This window comes from Epargyreus clarus, unplaced genomic scaffold, assembly GCF_041222505.1.
Source record: "Epargyreus clarus isolate Ecla_fem2 unplaced genomic scaffold, WU_Ecla_fem_2.2 ptg000023l, whole genome shotgun sequence".
Lineage (NCBI taxonomy): Eukaryota > Metazoa > Arthropoda > Insecta > Lepidoptera > Hesperiidae > Epargyreus > Epargyreus clarus.
The window spans coordinates 1,976,491-1,990,186 of record NW_027332230.1 but is presented as its reverse complement, the minus strand read 5'-3'; the positions used below and the strand labels follow the sequence as shown (position 1 = coordinate 1,990,186).

The window sequence follows — 13,696 nt, the reverse complement described above, 5'->3', positions numbered from 1 at the left end:
ATATTATTGACGCAAAATCAGGCAGTAGAGATTATGTTTCCACATAATCTTTTTGAAGCTAAGTGACCAGGATGATTTGTAATGTCTACAGTTCCACTGCCTTGCCTATTTCTAGTGAGAGGCAGTCTTTGAGTTCGATGGAAGTATGAAATGCAACTGACATAGAGGCGATTATTTTTGTTCTCAAGAGCGGTTACGCATCCGGGATCGGCTTTAGGTAGAACGACCGTCCTACATGAAATTGCTTAAGGATGTTCAGTAGCACTACCATGAGTTGGCATCGAAACGCCACTATAGATTACGTTAGTCGATAAAGTGTCAACTATCTTCGAATACGTTCTGATAAAAACCGTACCATGACTTAATTTTACTCGCTAGCGTCAATTCGATTCTATTCCTTGTTATCAAGTTGTTATGTTGGTAACAAATACTATCGTACCTAACTTCACACCTCAGAACACTGTCTCTTTTTAATTATACTGAAAGGACAGAGTAAGATAATAATTCCCGAAAAAAGCAAGTATCCAAGCCAAATAATTAATTTTTTAAATAACCCTGCAAAATAAAAAACTCATTAAGAGTTCTTAAACGTTTGAACAGATGTGACTTTTAAAATTATATCGGTACTGAGTCTCTAGGCAACGGATTTATTGATTGTCATTATCAGTCAGTAAAATACATAGATATATTAACCTATATCTATGGTAAAATAGATATAATTGAATAAAATATTATAATTTTCCTTAATATATTTATGAGAGTGGAAGTATTTACCATAACCTCCTAACTATAAAGGCACGGCTATGGCGAACGCCTAACACAAAAGGGGTTATCGCCATATGAAATAATGTTCGGCAGGGAAGTAATAACATACATGCATGTCTTATTCAAGAAATCTGTTCCATCATCCGTATTAAATTACAATACACTTCCAACCAAAGCATTCGAACGAGGTAATAGAGTACAAGTCCGAAGCTACACCAACCCAAAGGTGAAGTGGGAGTTCGGATTTGTCAACCGACGACTGGGCAAACTTCATCATGAGCTTAGGACTGATGATGACAGACTGGTGCGTCGTCATCTCGACCAAATGTTGCCGGTACCCCTGGTGGAGTAAGTGGAAGTCTCCAGGCCACGGATTTATTGATTGTTATTATGTAAAAATGGATATAATTGTGAATAAAATATTATTATACTTTTCCTTAATATTTTTATTTGATAATATCATGTCTTGTGAAAAGTCAAGTGTCAACATCATTGGGGCTTGCAAAACACTCTTTCCAAACTTTGCGTTTTAACAACACTCCTCATATTAATCCAAAATGATATTTGTTCCCGCCGCTCGTCTTTATATGCCGCCGCATCTAACATGTTCCATGCTAAATATTAAAAAATACACATTATTTTCACAAATAATACACAAAATCATATTAAATTCTAAATAGAAAACTATTGTCATGCCCAATTTTGCTAGTGAATAACTTAACTACTATCGTCACGGTATTTCTTGACAACGTCTGTCAAATTAATGACTCATGGTACCGAATTTGTATGGCAATAGATCATAATGACATTCGCTAGCGATTTGATTACGATGGGTTTTTTACCTATCGAGTTACGCAGTGGCTCCATAGACTTAGATTTTTTTCGCTACGCTATCCTATATCTATGAGTGGCTCATACTACGGATTTTAGTTCTACGAGTAACCACCAGAGGCGCTGTAAATTTTTTCATACATTTATTTAACGCAGTCGCTAGCGAGTAAAACTTTTGTAAACTCATGGTAGTGCTACAGGTGTGCTAGTGATCAGTTGTAGTTATACGGACGGCATGCAAAACTTAGCATCTATTGAAAAAAATGAAAGCAATACGTTTGAAACAACTGATAACATAATATAATAATTATATTATTAAATTTGTACGAGACATTTATAATCAAAGATGTTGGTCAGAGCGGTACTTAATTAGTAGAAAAGTTTGTACTAATCGGGGTGCCGGAGATAGGGTCTCGCGATCGATCGAGCTGTAGCTTTCAATTAAAATGTTCTCGTTAATAACTTTATAAATATGTAGGTCATTCTTAATAGACTTAAATCATGGAAAATCTGAATTCAAATGTATTTGTACCTCGGATTAAAAAGTTGAGTTTCAACCACTAGATTATCACTGCTCTCATGACGTATACCATCAACCCATTACTGTCCAACATTACTGTACAAGCCACAGCTGGGTACGGGTCTCCGCTCAGAATGAGAAGGATTAGGCCATAGTCTACCGCGCTGGCTAAGTGCCTATTGGTAGACTTCACATTTCTCACATACCTTTGAGATTTTTTTTATGTTTTTTTATAAATCTCTCAGGTATGCAGGTTTCCTCACGTTTCTCTTCGCCGTTTACGCACATAACTTTGAAAAATCAGGGATGCGTGATTCTCTTATGTATGTATGTATAAATATATTTGCATATCTGAGAATTTCCCAAACATTGATGATCCGATTTGGGCAGCGTATTCGTGATACTCATTTTGTTTGAAATTTAATACAGATATCCCTGTGTTGATTTTAAGTACAGCGTATAGTGACAGGCAATACACCCCGAGGTGACCTGTATGCTCGTTGGCTATTTTAATATTTTTTAAAATAAATGCAAAAAGTATTGTATGAGAATAGAGTCCAGCGAACCCACAAAGCGGTAGGTCCGTCATTTCACAGACTAAAACAATTTTATCCTTAGTCCACATCTAACATAAGCCACAGCTAGCCACCAAAATTAGACGCTCCTAACTAAATGTTACTGTCACTTCAAAGAGAATTTTAGTCGGAGAAAAACGTATTCGGTAGTAAAAGTCGATTTTATTTAAGGAAAAACGTTGCATAGCGAAAAGTTTTACGACATTACTTAGTAAATTGAAACAATTAACCGGCGCTCACGTAATTAAGGCGACGGGCACCGTAAAAAGCTTCGGTTCGCTTTAGCACTGTGACCCGGTCGTACCTTTTTTCGGCACTTAAGTGGACAGTCAAAAATGTTGTTTTATTTATTTCGGAAATCTGTTGCAACGTTGTTATTTTTATGCATAAAACAGAAACCCTAATATATCCATAAATGGGCATTGTAGCATAGGAAATGCTTAGTAAATAGCTTAGTGGTTAAAACTCGGCTTCTCGACCGGATGGTCCGAGGTTCGAATCCCAGGCAGGCATCAGGCATGCATTTCTGATTTTTCAAACTTGAATGTACGTATTAGAAATGAAATATAATTACTTTAACGGTGAAGGAAAACATTGTGAAGAAACCTGCATACTTGATTTATAAAAAAACTCAAAATATATGTGAAGTCTATGTATGTGTAATATGAAGTCAAAGCAACACTGTAGTCCTGTGACGTCAGTCATTAGTGTAGTTAGCCAGAATAGGCTTAAACGGATAAAAGCTCCAATTTAAGGCAAGGAGACCCGGACGTCGCATCGAATTCTCACAAATGTCAAATACACAGAAAGATTTAACGAAACGACTACCAAATTCAATATTTCGTACGGGCTTTCAGTTAAACCAGTCACTATGGTATCTGGTATACCTACAAATAATGTTAATATTTGTCAAGCCCCTTCGGAATACAGAACCGTAATCGAAGAGGAATAGGAAATGCCTGAAATTTTCATCGAGGTTACGGATTTCATTTGAGTAGACTTCCAGGTTTGTTTGTGTACATATATACACCAGCTGACTTACACAATTATGAGGTGACCGTTTTAATCTCTACTAAGGACTATCTGGTAAAACTATCACGGGGCTGCATCTGTGATTGCTTCAGGTCAAATGTCGGATATGTTCATTATTGTTCATGGGTGACGTTGATCACTTCGTATCACTTAAATAGATACTTAAATTTACATTAGGTTTGCTATAGTATTGTCCCTGTAGTTCCGGGACCAGAATAGGGCTACGGTATCCCCTGCCTGTTGTAAGAGGCGATTAAAAGGGGCTTTCGGGGTTACGGGCGGCAAGAGTGGGAGCTCGAACCGCCCGGCTAGCGACCCCGGGAAGGACGACGGTATGTGTGGTCGCATTCCGTCGTATACACCAGACGGTGTGTTGACACAAAGTCACCTGTGCGGAGCCCGACGGGGCAGTGCGCTGAGAGGACTCCGGTCGCGTTCCTTTGGAGATCCCGGAGTCCTCTACGCAGCGCCGAGGACGGCCACCGGGGGGTTTTTAGTGCGGTAAAAGTCCCACATAACCCCGTGTCGCTCCCACGGCACCGGGTACCTTTTGAAGGTTTCCCCCTCGAAAAAAAAAAAAAAGTTTGCTATAGTATATATTATTTTTGATATTTTTGTCATATAAAAGACAAGACGTAATAAATGAGCCTGCTATAATTAACGTAAAATAAGTGAGTAGTGCACAGTTGCACACATACAAAAAGTCAGCAGAAAAAAACTAAACCACGAAATTCTCAAGCCCTGTTTTAATTATACGTATTAACTAGACCTCTGAGCGACTCGAATGATAATATTATTTCATCCAAGTTCACAACGAAGTTAAGGAATACCGCGGAGTGGCAAGATAAACTCGAAACTCTCATTCCGATACAATAAACTTCTTCACTGTTTTTTTTTCTCCGACGAATCGAGTGAATATTTTAGAAAAGTTGGTATTTGCGTTCGGATTTCGCGCGAGCCCGACAAATTGTTGCCGACTTTTTATTCGAAATTAGCGAAGTGGCGAACTTGGGCAGGACGAATTGAAATTATTCGAAATGAGTATTTTACTACTTTATGATGTTTCTCCGTTTTCGATTTGAGTTGTGCTTCTGTTTTTATTATGGAATTTGTTGAATAGCATTCGTTTTTAAGACTTCGTATTTCAAAAGGGAATTTGATATGATATGAATATATAGGATTCCTTTTGTTGTCAGTCTGTACGTCTATTTCAAATTTCTGAAATTCAACACGCTTTCGTACAACAACATAGTATTTTTGATAAGTTGATAATGAATACTAATTTTAATGAATCAAGACGTCAAAATGCACCGCACACAGTCCGTGCAGAATGAGATCAAACATAAGCTAAACTACATACGGAGTACAAAAACAACCAACAAGCATTTACTGCTATATACCTACTCGTATAACGGTAGATTGCATTCAGCCACCATTGCAGTGGCATTAAATACAGATAACGATGCCCATCGAGAATATCAGATACTCCGCCCGCAAATTATAAGTGGGCGGGCGGGAACGACTCCTTGGGCGCTCGTAATATCCGCCGGCGAAAAATGGCGCACGCGTGCAATCGCATCCGAGTGCCACGAGAATAGACACGATGACAGTAAAACGAATCAAAGAATTAAATTAAATTAATTCATTAATTACCGTTATGACGTACCCATTTACAATAATCTAGACGCACGACTGTGTCCACCAAATTCCGGGAATGCACGCAATTCCATAAATTTTACACCATCGCATTTTAAATGTACATAGAATTTTTATTTAAAAATTAATATGCAAATACACAGTAGTATGAATTAAATATGAATATAATTAAGATGTCAGATATTAAAATTACAATTACAAAATAAGTCACCATTAATAAAATAAAATAATACAAAATGTCAAAACATTAGAAATGCAAGAATTAATTTCATTTCTAGGAATTAAATTTACAGACTTTTTTAGGTATACTAACAAAATATCATTATCAAAGACATAGATTTAAGAAAAATAAATACAGATTATATGTCTGTGCGAATTATACATTTTGTTGAGTTAAGTTATAGAATATAATATCAGTATTTGCTAGACCTAATGTAATTCAAAGTTTTTACATCGGCAACAATAGCTTATATTCCTTTCACAACAAAAGGTTTCGCAAGTTATTTCTGTAGGTATTATAAATTGTTCAGCTTATAATAGAGCCTAATGATGCGAAGTAGACTGTACCCTTACCATGAGTTTTTACGTTTTGACAAATATGACTGTTTTGGTATTTGTTTACGTAATTGCCCATACAAATTCCAATCAGCGCCCCTAGCGGATTGTGTCAGAACTATAGTGTCAATAACGGAACATTAAATGTCTAAATTGACAAAATGTCGCTTTATGTTTCGTCTCTCTTTTTTGCGAACATGTGAGGAAGACCAAAAGACTTGAGCACTTACTTATTGTTACGTTTACTCAGTCTACTGAAGCAAACGGAACAGAATAATGGATTGAGTAAACGTAACGTAAAATTGTGGGATGTTTTGAAAACTCATGGTAAGGGTACAGAACAGAAATTTATAATGGAGGAAAAACGTCGATATTACGTTACGACAATAACAGAGCAATTTTTCTTTCACGCTGTCGCTTAAGAAAAACATCCCTTACAAAGTGTAAAACTGGTATTCACCGTCCATTGTTATGTCTTACAAAAAATTCTGAACATCAAGTGTCAGCCGTGTAAACGATAAAAAATAATGCAAATTCACTTCGGGTCCCATCTCGGGAAATAATGTCCGATCGTTACATAGATAAGGGAGTTTTTCCGTTAAATCGAGCCTTCCGCCCTTAACGACATTGCCCTTCGTTAAACAGAAAAGTGATTCAGGTACTCGTTTCTGTTGAGTGTCTTTTTTCATTTCTACAGCGTTTAAAGCGTTCTAATGAGAATTTATATTATATTGTTTGCAGTTACGGCGAAGCCATGCAGAGGATTCTAGGTTCGTGACCCGGAAAGATATCAATTGAAGAATTCAGATTTAAGAGCTAGGGGTAGGTCCGTGGTGTTGTTGTGTGTCCACGTCAACTATGACAGACGAAACGACGAAATTTTAGTAAGGACCCATATGTAGAAAGAGTCAATTATTTAAAAGCATGAGGTCAAACCTTTATAATTTGTCACAACTGCCAAATGGACCGCAAACTAAATAATATGTTCCTTAAATGATATTTCACCATTATGACTCTCTCAAAATGGCGAATGTTAAGCGAAACGAAACTTTCATGCTCTTGTGAAGGTGTCCTGATTTTATCGTACGAAATAAAATTGTTTTCAAGTTGTTCTCTTTTTGTTGATCAAGTTGATCTTCGATATAAAACTCTTCTAATGTTCTTATTTAATAATGTATTTTATTAAGTGAAACTATGCGAGTGAAACGAAGATTACAGAGTATTAATATAAAACAAAGGACGGATATTTTTGTTATTTTATTTAAGATTTTGTCCTGCATATTCTTGTACACAAATACACGTATTCTCATTTATTCTTCTACAACGCAGAAAGCGAAACTCATAACCGAATTTAATGTCAACAATGTTAATATTATTTTGGTCGTCAACATACATAGATACATTATTAGCTAGCCCCCGGAACAACAGCGCGCCGCTACAATAACACTAGTCGAAACTATGGGGTGGGTGCCTAAACAAATAATATACAACATAGTCCGTATTTACGTTCATAATATTGAAGCTATTAATCATAGCGGGTTTGGAAGCTTCAATTTAAGGAGACGGTGGATATTATTACAGGAAATTGGAAAACTTGTTATAAAATCTCGTCGATTGCCGAAGCCGGGGTGGTTACAAGATAAGCCTAGGGGCTTTGGGTAATGTTTCGTCATGATATATAAAGCTAACATCATTAAAAACTCGTAATTATTTGAGGGTGATTTAGCTAGCTTGATATAAAATCAACGCATGAAGTTTAGTAAATTTTATATTTATACAAAATAATTACTTTGATACTAAGCACTATCTCGTTATAACCAGTCAAATTATGTTAATCAGCCATTATGTACTGAAAACGGATATTCAAGGTAACTTCTGCTTGACTAGTCGTATACGATGTAATACTCTAAACTCCAAAGGACACAGTTAAATTAACTCTATATACAATACGTAATCGTATGAAAAAGTAAGCGTTGCTACAACTCCACCGGGAGCTCATCACGTCATAACCGGCAAAACTAATTATCAGTCATTGTGCGCCGATAGTGAGTATACGAGCCAATTAATATTCATATTATCGTAAATGGGACAACATTTTAAACTGCGTAATGACACATTAAATTTGCCCTTAGACAAACGATCGCATTGGAAACTAAGCGACGTTATGACTTAACCGAGCGAGCATCTCGTCATAACCGGCAAATCACGCTACCGACCATTGTTTGACGATAATTAGTATTCGAGCTTATACTTGTGTTATCGTTTATGCCGGGATAATATTTTAAACTGCAAAATGACGCATCAAAATTGTTTTTAAACAAAACAATCGCATTGAAAACTAGCGACCCTAAGACTCAACCGGGCGCTAATCTCGTCATATCCGGCAATTCACGCTACCGGCCATTGTTTGACGATAATGAGTACTTGAGCTAACTTACTCGTGTTATCGTACATGCCAGGATAATATTTTAAACTGCGAAATGACGCATCAAATTTGTCTTTAAACAAAACAATCGCATTGGAAACTAGCGACGCTAGGACTCAACCGAGCGCGTAGCTCTCTATAACCGTCCCATTTTACTCATCAAAGTAACCGGCAAATGACGCTATCGGCTACTTTTTGACGATAATGAGTATTCAACCCAACTGACTCATGTTAACGTAATATTTTAAACTGCGAAATGACGCATCAAATTTGTCTTTACACAAAACAATCGCATTGGAAACTAAGCGACGCTAGGACTCAACCGGGCGCTCATCTCGTCATAACCGGCAATTTACGTTGCCAGCCATTGTGTACCGCCGATAGCAAGTTAGCGATTTCCCGGGCAAGTTCGGGACCGCTTTGCGAACAAGCAAGTTTGCGGGGCGTTCAAGCGTTAACTCACAGGTGCTGAAATTAATTCATAACGCGTCTCGTAGTGAAGCTTCTACCGTTTAAAAGATCATGCTGTTTCGAAAACGATCGTCGTATCTCTTCACAATTTAGTTGTGTTATACTTGAAATTTTATTACGACATTTGTGTACATCTCGTTGTTTTATCTTCTAGTAGCTGAGTTAGGGTGGACCGAATAGTCTTTGGAGTTGATAACAAATAGTTATTTATTTACGTAGTGATCACATTTCAAATAATATGATGGATGGTATGTTTCTGTAATTATCAACATCAACCCTTTATGGTCCCAGTGTTATTCATGGAACGGCGATACTTGGTATGAAAATACCACTAGGTTATGATGTTTCTGTGGTACTTGAAGTAGAACTTTTTGTAGTTTGAACTCCGGAGGCCACACCTATATCTCTCTTATAGCAGCAATATTAAGCGCTACTGTGTTTCATTTTGAAGGGTGTTTTAAGGGAGAACAATGTGTGTGATAAGATGGGCGGCAGTAGCCAGTTATCACCAGATGGAGTACAGCACGTTTGTTTGTTACTCGTGTACTATAGTATAAAACATAACAATTTATTTCACGTGCTCTCTGTAGTGGTTCCATCTACATAATTGTGCATTGTTCCTGACAGTGCGGTTGCTCTAGCGTTCCGTTTGTATACTCGCACTCGTAGTCTGGATTTCCAGGTTCTGCGAACTGTGTCATATTGTTGTGTTATGTTTTTTATTTGTAACAGACGGTCCCTTTAGCCCAAGTAGTTTGTCGTCCTTTTTTCAGTTGATAAGTTTTTATGTAGGTTTTCAATCTAATACTAGATTGGATAGGTGGTAGAAGCAGTATAGTTCGATCGTGGAATTATCACCACCACACCTACCACTACTGACGATACCGGCGGACTTACATGTGGGGTTGCATCAGGTAGAAACCTTGCTTGATGTGGAGATGGTTACAGATGTGCACGGGGGACTCCTCTGATATTGCAAATATTCAACTAACGATGACTAGTTTCCATTAGATGGCTCGTCTGCCTTAACTAGGACTTTTTTTAAATAATGGTTTAGATCTATATGGAACGCAGTGATGCAATGTTAGATGACTGGACTGCTTGGATCATACAAATCCCTACCGAGTATAAAAGTTTCCGTGTCCATGAAAGCAAAAGAAAGTTAATTTACGTCTTAACAAGCTCATAGCTTCAATTCAGGAAGTGAAAACTTTTCTAAGTTTAAACCTGATGGTATATCAAAGTCGGGTAAATTGCAAAAGCGGCGCTCCGTATAATAAATTCTTCATACATTTACATTGAATCGCGTTTAGACTTGTGTGACGGGCACGCCAGCGAGTGCCTACTTTGGACAAGAGAATGACGCTAAGGGATTTTACACACTGGGCGATAATTACTTTGTCAAATTTTTTTTTTTAAGAAATTATTCATTCGAATAGATTCTTAACGTTACGTCTTCGACAGCTCCATCGTTAAATTAAGCTTCTGTGTTTTGATTTAAGGGATCCTTAAAGGCAGCAACGTATTTTTAATCGGCTTCAGATAGGATTCTGTTGTATTTGAGATGGATTACAGATGTCCATATCATACCACTTACAACACCAATCCTTATCCTTACTAATATTATAAATCCGAAAGTAACTCTGTCTGTCTGTCTGTCTGTCTGGTTGTCTGTTCTTCACGCCTAAACCACTGAACCGATTTTAATGAAATTTTGTACAAAGATAGTCTGAGACTCGAGAACGGACATAGGATAGTTTTTATCCCGGAAATCCCACGGGAATTAGGGAAGGCGATCTAAGATCGATTAATCGGAGAATCGATCTTTTGGACCAAAAAGTCGATTATTTTAATCGATATCCTTACTAATACTTACTCTGAAAGTAACTCTGTCTGTCTGTCTGTCTGTATGTCTCTTCTTCACGCCTAAACCACTGAACCGATTTTCATGAAATTCTGTACAAAGGTAGTCTGAGAACCTAGAATGGACATAGGATAGTTTTTATCCCAGAAATCCCACAGGAACTAGGGATAGCGATCTTAGATCTATTAATCAGAGAAGCGATCTTTTTGACCAAAAAAGTCGATTTCTTTAATCGGTCTCCGGTAATGGATTCTACCTACGTTTGTGGGTCTTTTGGCATACTCTAAATAACCATGAGTTTAATGAGTTCTTGCAATCGGAGACGGTTGCAACATTATATTTGTTTATATAGATTTATTGGGATTATAATAGGGGTGGCAATTCTTACCGAAAAAGATCGATGTTTGAATCGATTCGAATCTAAGTGCAATAAATCGATTCACAAAAAATCGAGGCCGTAAGAATCGTTCTATCTTCGATATTTTTTCGAGGATAGCGAAAAAAAAGGTTATCGAGATCAAACAAGCACTGAAATTATGTATCCGTCAGCAAATCCTTACTTCCTTACTAATCCTTACTAATATTATAAATGTGGAATTAACTGTCTGTCTGTCTCTTTTTCACGGCTACACCACTGAACCGATTTGAATGGAATTTTGTACAAAGATAGTCTGAGACCCGAGAAAGGTCATAGGATAGTTTTTATCTCGGAAATCCCACTAGAACGGACTCCAGTAATGGATCGATTCAGTGAATCGATCTTTCAACCCAGAAGATTGATTTTACCTACAGTTACTTTACTTATCCATTAGTTGATCATCTATCTATTTATATAAAAATGAATATTTGTCTATATACATTTTATAGAATCGGAAACTATGCATTTGATCAAGTGATGATCTTTTGCAGAGTTGTTGTCCAAGAGCCCACGAAGGTTTGGGAGTTGGTAAGACTAAATTTCGACAGATGGCACCACTGTCATTCCAATGAAAGTACGAATTTTCTGTTTTATGTATGTCATATTATATCTTTGAAATGCGGGCGAAGCCGCGGGCACCACTAGTTACAATATATATTAAAACTATAAATATAAAATCATATAAAAAATGATCAAGAAAAATATCGATTTTCCCTTCAAGACCTACGTAACGTTTTGAGATTAATAACAACCATATTTTTTAATTTCAACGTAAATAACACCATGTGACATTATCTCCGCATGTGTTTAGACCCTAAGCAAAAGTTTAGCTGCAGTCAACTATAAAGTGCTTTCACTTCAAAACTAACTTTGTTGTTTCGAACTTGGACTTTAGCGCTTTACATTAAGTAGCCTTTTGCACATTTCCTTAACAATTGGATACAAATACGTGGTCCGCATCGCAAAAACGCAAGGTTATTAAATTTTTACCTCGACGAAGTACATTCATTGTATCGTAGACTTTGGTTTTAATTGTTTTTTAATGCCAAGCTTTCATTGTGTATTTTCGGCATAGCTTATTAGAATTTAATTATCATTTGCCTTAACGCTACGTGAGAATTGTTTTCCATATTCTGAAATAAGAAGTTTGTTGAAGCTTGTTGAAGTTTGGGCAGCAAAAATATTCCTTCGTCAGCATAACCTAATCCAATCCAGCAGTATTTGAATTAAGTAAGGATTGTAATTGACTGATAACCTGAAGAAGACATCAGATAACTATTGGACACAGAGGGAATAGGACCGGTGGTGAGTATAGAATGGTGTCAATACGGGGAGGGCTATGTAGACCGCCATAAATAGTAAGTTGCTGAATATTAACATAATGCAACGAGGCCATTTTCGCAACTTCACAAGAGTTGGCGTTATACGATCCTGAATCACGGTACGGAAGATTTTTAAACAAAATAAGAGCACAGGCGCTTAAGTATAATCACCTTACCAGGCGGGAGAACTCTCATTGATATAAAAACCGAAGGCTCGGGCGGCAACTAGTCTAGAGTATCGTTTTACTGCCAAAGTAAAGGTTACGATTCCGTCGGATACAGAGAGTTGGGACCAAAAGAGTGATGGATTTCTTCAATATCGCGTTCGTCAAATGGAAGAAATTGATGGCCATTATGTCGGAACGCCTTCCATGCGAATTTAGTTTATTTTCCGCTAACTTTTTCGTTTATTCAGCCCCTCCTTCACATTGGTAGGTTTGGCCGCAGAAGTGATTGAACATGGCAAAATTGAAATAGAAAAGAGTTTGAAGAATAAGATCTAAATCTTATTTTTCGACTTCTGTGTTAGAAAAATAAGTATTTAATGTAATCTTTTATTTTTTCTTGTAGATCAAAGATTCCATCTAGTGTTAATACATTCTATAAAGGATTTTACATCTGAGTACTAGGCTGTGCTTACATTTTCTTTATACCTAATCTGTTCTGATTCTCCAGTAAAGTGTTTATGTTAAGGATTCGAGTGTAGATTCGAGAGTAATAACACTTAGTCAAAATAATAGGGTTAAATTAAATAGTATCTAGATATAATAGATAACGTTTAATAGTAAAAGGTAATAACTTACGTTCGTGGTCTGGCCGATCGTAGGTAGATCTCAGCATGCCTGCAACAAACAACATAAATTTAAACCAAATTATTCATCTCATGCCCTCCACTATTCTCTCAGTTAAAGTCGTTAACCAATTAAAACTTCTCTAAAACTAGAAATACAAAACATGGAAAATGGAAATAATTTTAAAAGTACATAAGGATAGAAGAACGTGGACGAAATATTATTAGTTTCACGCAATGTTTTATTTAACAACAGTAGTTACACATTGTTGATCTGAGACATACTTCTCAGAGAAGACTTTCCAACTTAGCCTTCAGGGGAGGCAACGTATCATAATAACTAAAAATAACATAACGTAAATGGTCGACATCAGGCAGGAACCTAATCATTTTTGCGGTGTATTACATATGTCCATGGGAAACAGAAGCCATTTACCATCAGGTGTACTGCATGCTCGTTAGGTGCTTTTTA

The 13,696-nt window shown here is 36.9% G+C and overlaps 1 protein-coding gene across 4 annotated transcripts in view; it reads right to left on the bottom strand.

Moving 5' to 3' along the window:
• Positions 1–13,696, bottom strand: part of Ten-m (teneurin transmembrane protein Ten-m) — a 284,768-nt gene that overhangs the window by 67,861 nt on the left and 203,211 nt on the right. For all 4 annotated transcript variants that reach the window (XM_073085720.1, XM_073085723.1, XM_073085724.1 and 1 more), the window contains one exon: positions 13,238–13,276. In XM_073085720.1, coding sequence (XP_072941821.1) covers positions 13,238–13,276 — 39 coding nt within the window. The remainder of the gene's footprint in view (positions 1–13,237; positions 13,277–13,696) is intronic.